Source organism: Impatiens glandulifera, chromosome 3 (genome assembly GCF_907164915.1).
Source record: "Impatiens glandulifera chromosome 3, dImpGla2.1, whole genome shotgun sequence".
In the NCBI taxonomy this organism is placed as follows: Eukaryota; Viridiplantae; Streptophyta; class Magnoliopsida; order Ericales; family Balsaminaceae; genus Impatiens; species Impatiens glandulifera.
Window position 1 is genome coordinate 14086053 of NC_061864.1, and position 2179 is coordinate 14088231.

The 2179-nt window shown below is 31.3% G+C and overlaps 1 protein-coding gene across 1 annotated transcript; it reads right to left on the reverse strand.

The window, feature by feature from the left end:
- Positions 1 to 567: 567 nt before the first annotated feature.
- Positions 568 to 1176, reverse strand: LOC124930993 (pEARLI1-like lipid transfer protein 1). The gene has a single exon (XM_047471374.1). It carries the CDS (start codon positions 1127 to 1129, stop codon positions 677 to 679), a length of 453 nt encoding a protein of 150 aa, XP_047327330.1. The 5' UTR covers positions 1130 to 1176; the 3' UTR covers positions 568 to 676.
- Between the last annotated feature and the right edge of the window lie 1003 nt (positions 1177 to 2179).

Below are 2179 nucleotides of genomic sequence, written 5' to 3' on the forward strand. Positions count from 1 at the left end.
ACGCGTAAGTGTAATTCGCGTAAGTGTAATACGCGTAAGTGTAATTCGCGTAAGTGTAATACGCGTAAGTGTAATTCGCGTAAGTGTAATTCGCGTAAGTGTAATTCGAGTAAGTGCAATTACAGGGGTAAAATGGACATTTCGCAGGGCAAAAAGGCCCATTTTGCAAACATTAGCAGACGCGGGCCTTTTTTGGAATTAAGCCACTTATGAGGGCCATTTCATCAAATTTCCCCCCTAAAATGGCAATATTGAATTAGGCACCTATTTTTTTCATCAATAATTAATATTATAATTTATATGGTTTTACAAATTTGAATCTGCATAATCAATAAATGTATACTCACACTTAATCTCACATTATTTAACACAACTTATATTCAAAAATAATCTCATCATTAAATTTTAAAATTAACACAAAAATCAAGCAAACATTCAAATTCAAACAATATATCAAACATATTGAAATTAAAAGAACCAGAGATAATGTTTCTCAAAAACCAAACATTTTATGTCTTTTCCTCTTAATATCATACAAACTTTATTGCATGATTGCATCCAATATCAAAAGGAAGAATCAATAACTTAATTTAACCAAACAACAATATGTAAATAACTTCAAATCACAAAAGATAGATCATCATATAGAGGATGATGGTTTTAAAAACTTATATTACTAAGCACACTTGTAGCCAGAAGGTACACTTTTGCCACAATAATTCAAAAGGAGGCTCAAGGAAACAGGGACATCTAGATGAATGCCCAAAACATTGGCTTTAATGGCAGTGCAAAGACAAAGGGCAGCTTCAGCATCAACCAACCCTTCAATAAGGCTGCAACAAGGTGTCTTTGGTGGGTTTCCCACTTTAAGGTGCAACAATCCATTCAACACATCAGCACATACCCCTAACTTTAGGGTATCCTTAGGGCACTTGGACCCTGAAGTAGGACTCGGTACCTTTGGCGGTGGAGGGCAAGCCACCACCGGTTTTGGTGGTGGCGGGCAAGCCACCGGTTTTGGTGGTGGAGAAGGAGGAGGAGGACATGGGACATGTTTCGAACTAACCAAAGTGAAGAATAGAAGGTTGATAAATAGGAGTTTGGCACAACTTGCACTTGAAATAGCCATTTCTATTAACTAAACAAGACCTTGAAATTATAGGTGTTTTAGGATTTTGTGTGGATTGTAGAGATGGGGATTTGAAGTATATATAGAGAGAGTCAAGCTAATGATATTCATGAATGATTTGAATTCCTCAAATAAGTATAATTTTTTTTATTAATAATCACATGACTTAGAAATTAATACAGTTCACTAGTTCTTGTACTATTATATCACTTCACTATAATTAAATATAAAAATATCATATTTTCATGAATGGTTTGGATCACTCTCTTTTCTTTATTCATATAGACAGCAATATATATGTGTAAGATGTAATATAAATATAGTATTCATATTTTAATTACAAATATCATTACAATCTTTACTGGTTCAGTTTTTTCTTTTCATTATACATGTATTTACAGGATTTATCAGGATTTTTTATAAAAGAAAAAGTTTTGGAACATGTAATTTTAGTTAGTTTCTTCAAAATAAATTTGACTTAGGAAAAATTTTAATGCAATTAATATTTTTTTAATTTTACTATAACTTGTTTTCAACACTTCAAACACTTTAAATCTCATTTCATACACAAATGAATTTTAAATCCCATTTTAAATTTCTCATAATACTTTATGCCTTGATTCTTAAATATAAATAATTATATAGCTGGCATTCAATAAAAGTTGAGAGAAGTTTATAGATCCCATCATGCATGCAATTATTCAATACTATGCAAGGTTTAAGATTGTCTTCTTTTGATGTGAATTCTTTGTCCACCAATAATATTCATTTAGCCAACTAATATAAGTACTATTATATACATAGAGTTGTATTAATTATTTGACATGTAACCATCAATTCTGTTACAATTTTTTCATATTAATCGAAATTATATATAGGAAAATCTAAAAGGATCGACTCGATGTCGGCCATGGAGGACAATTTGTCTTATAAAAAAGGATCAAACCGCGTGAAATTATAGTTTGAGGGTTGAATCAGATATATACTAGAAACAAGCAAAGCAACGACAATCAGTCATTTTCTATGAGAAACATTTCAACTTTGGTGGTT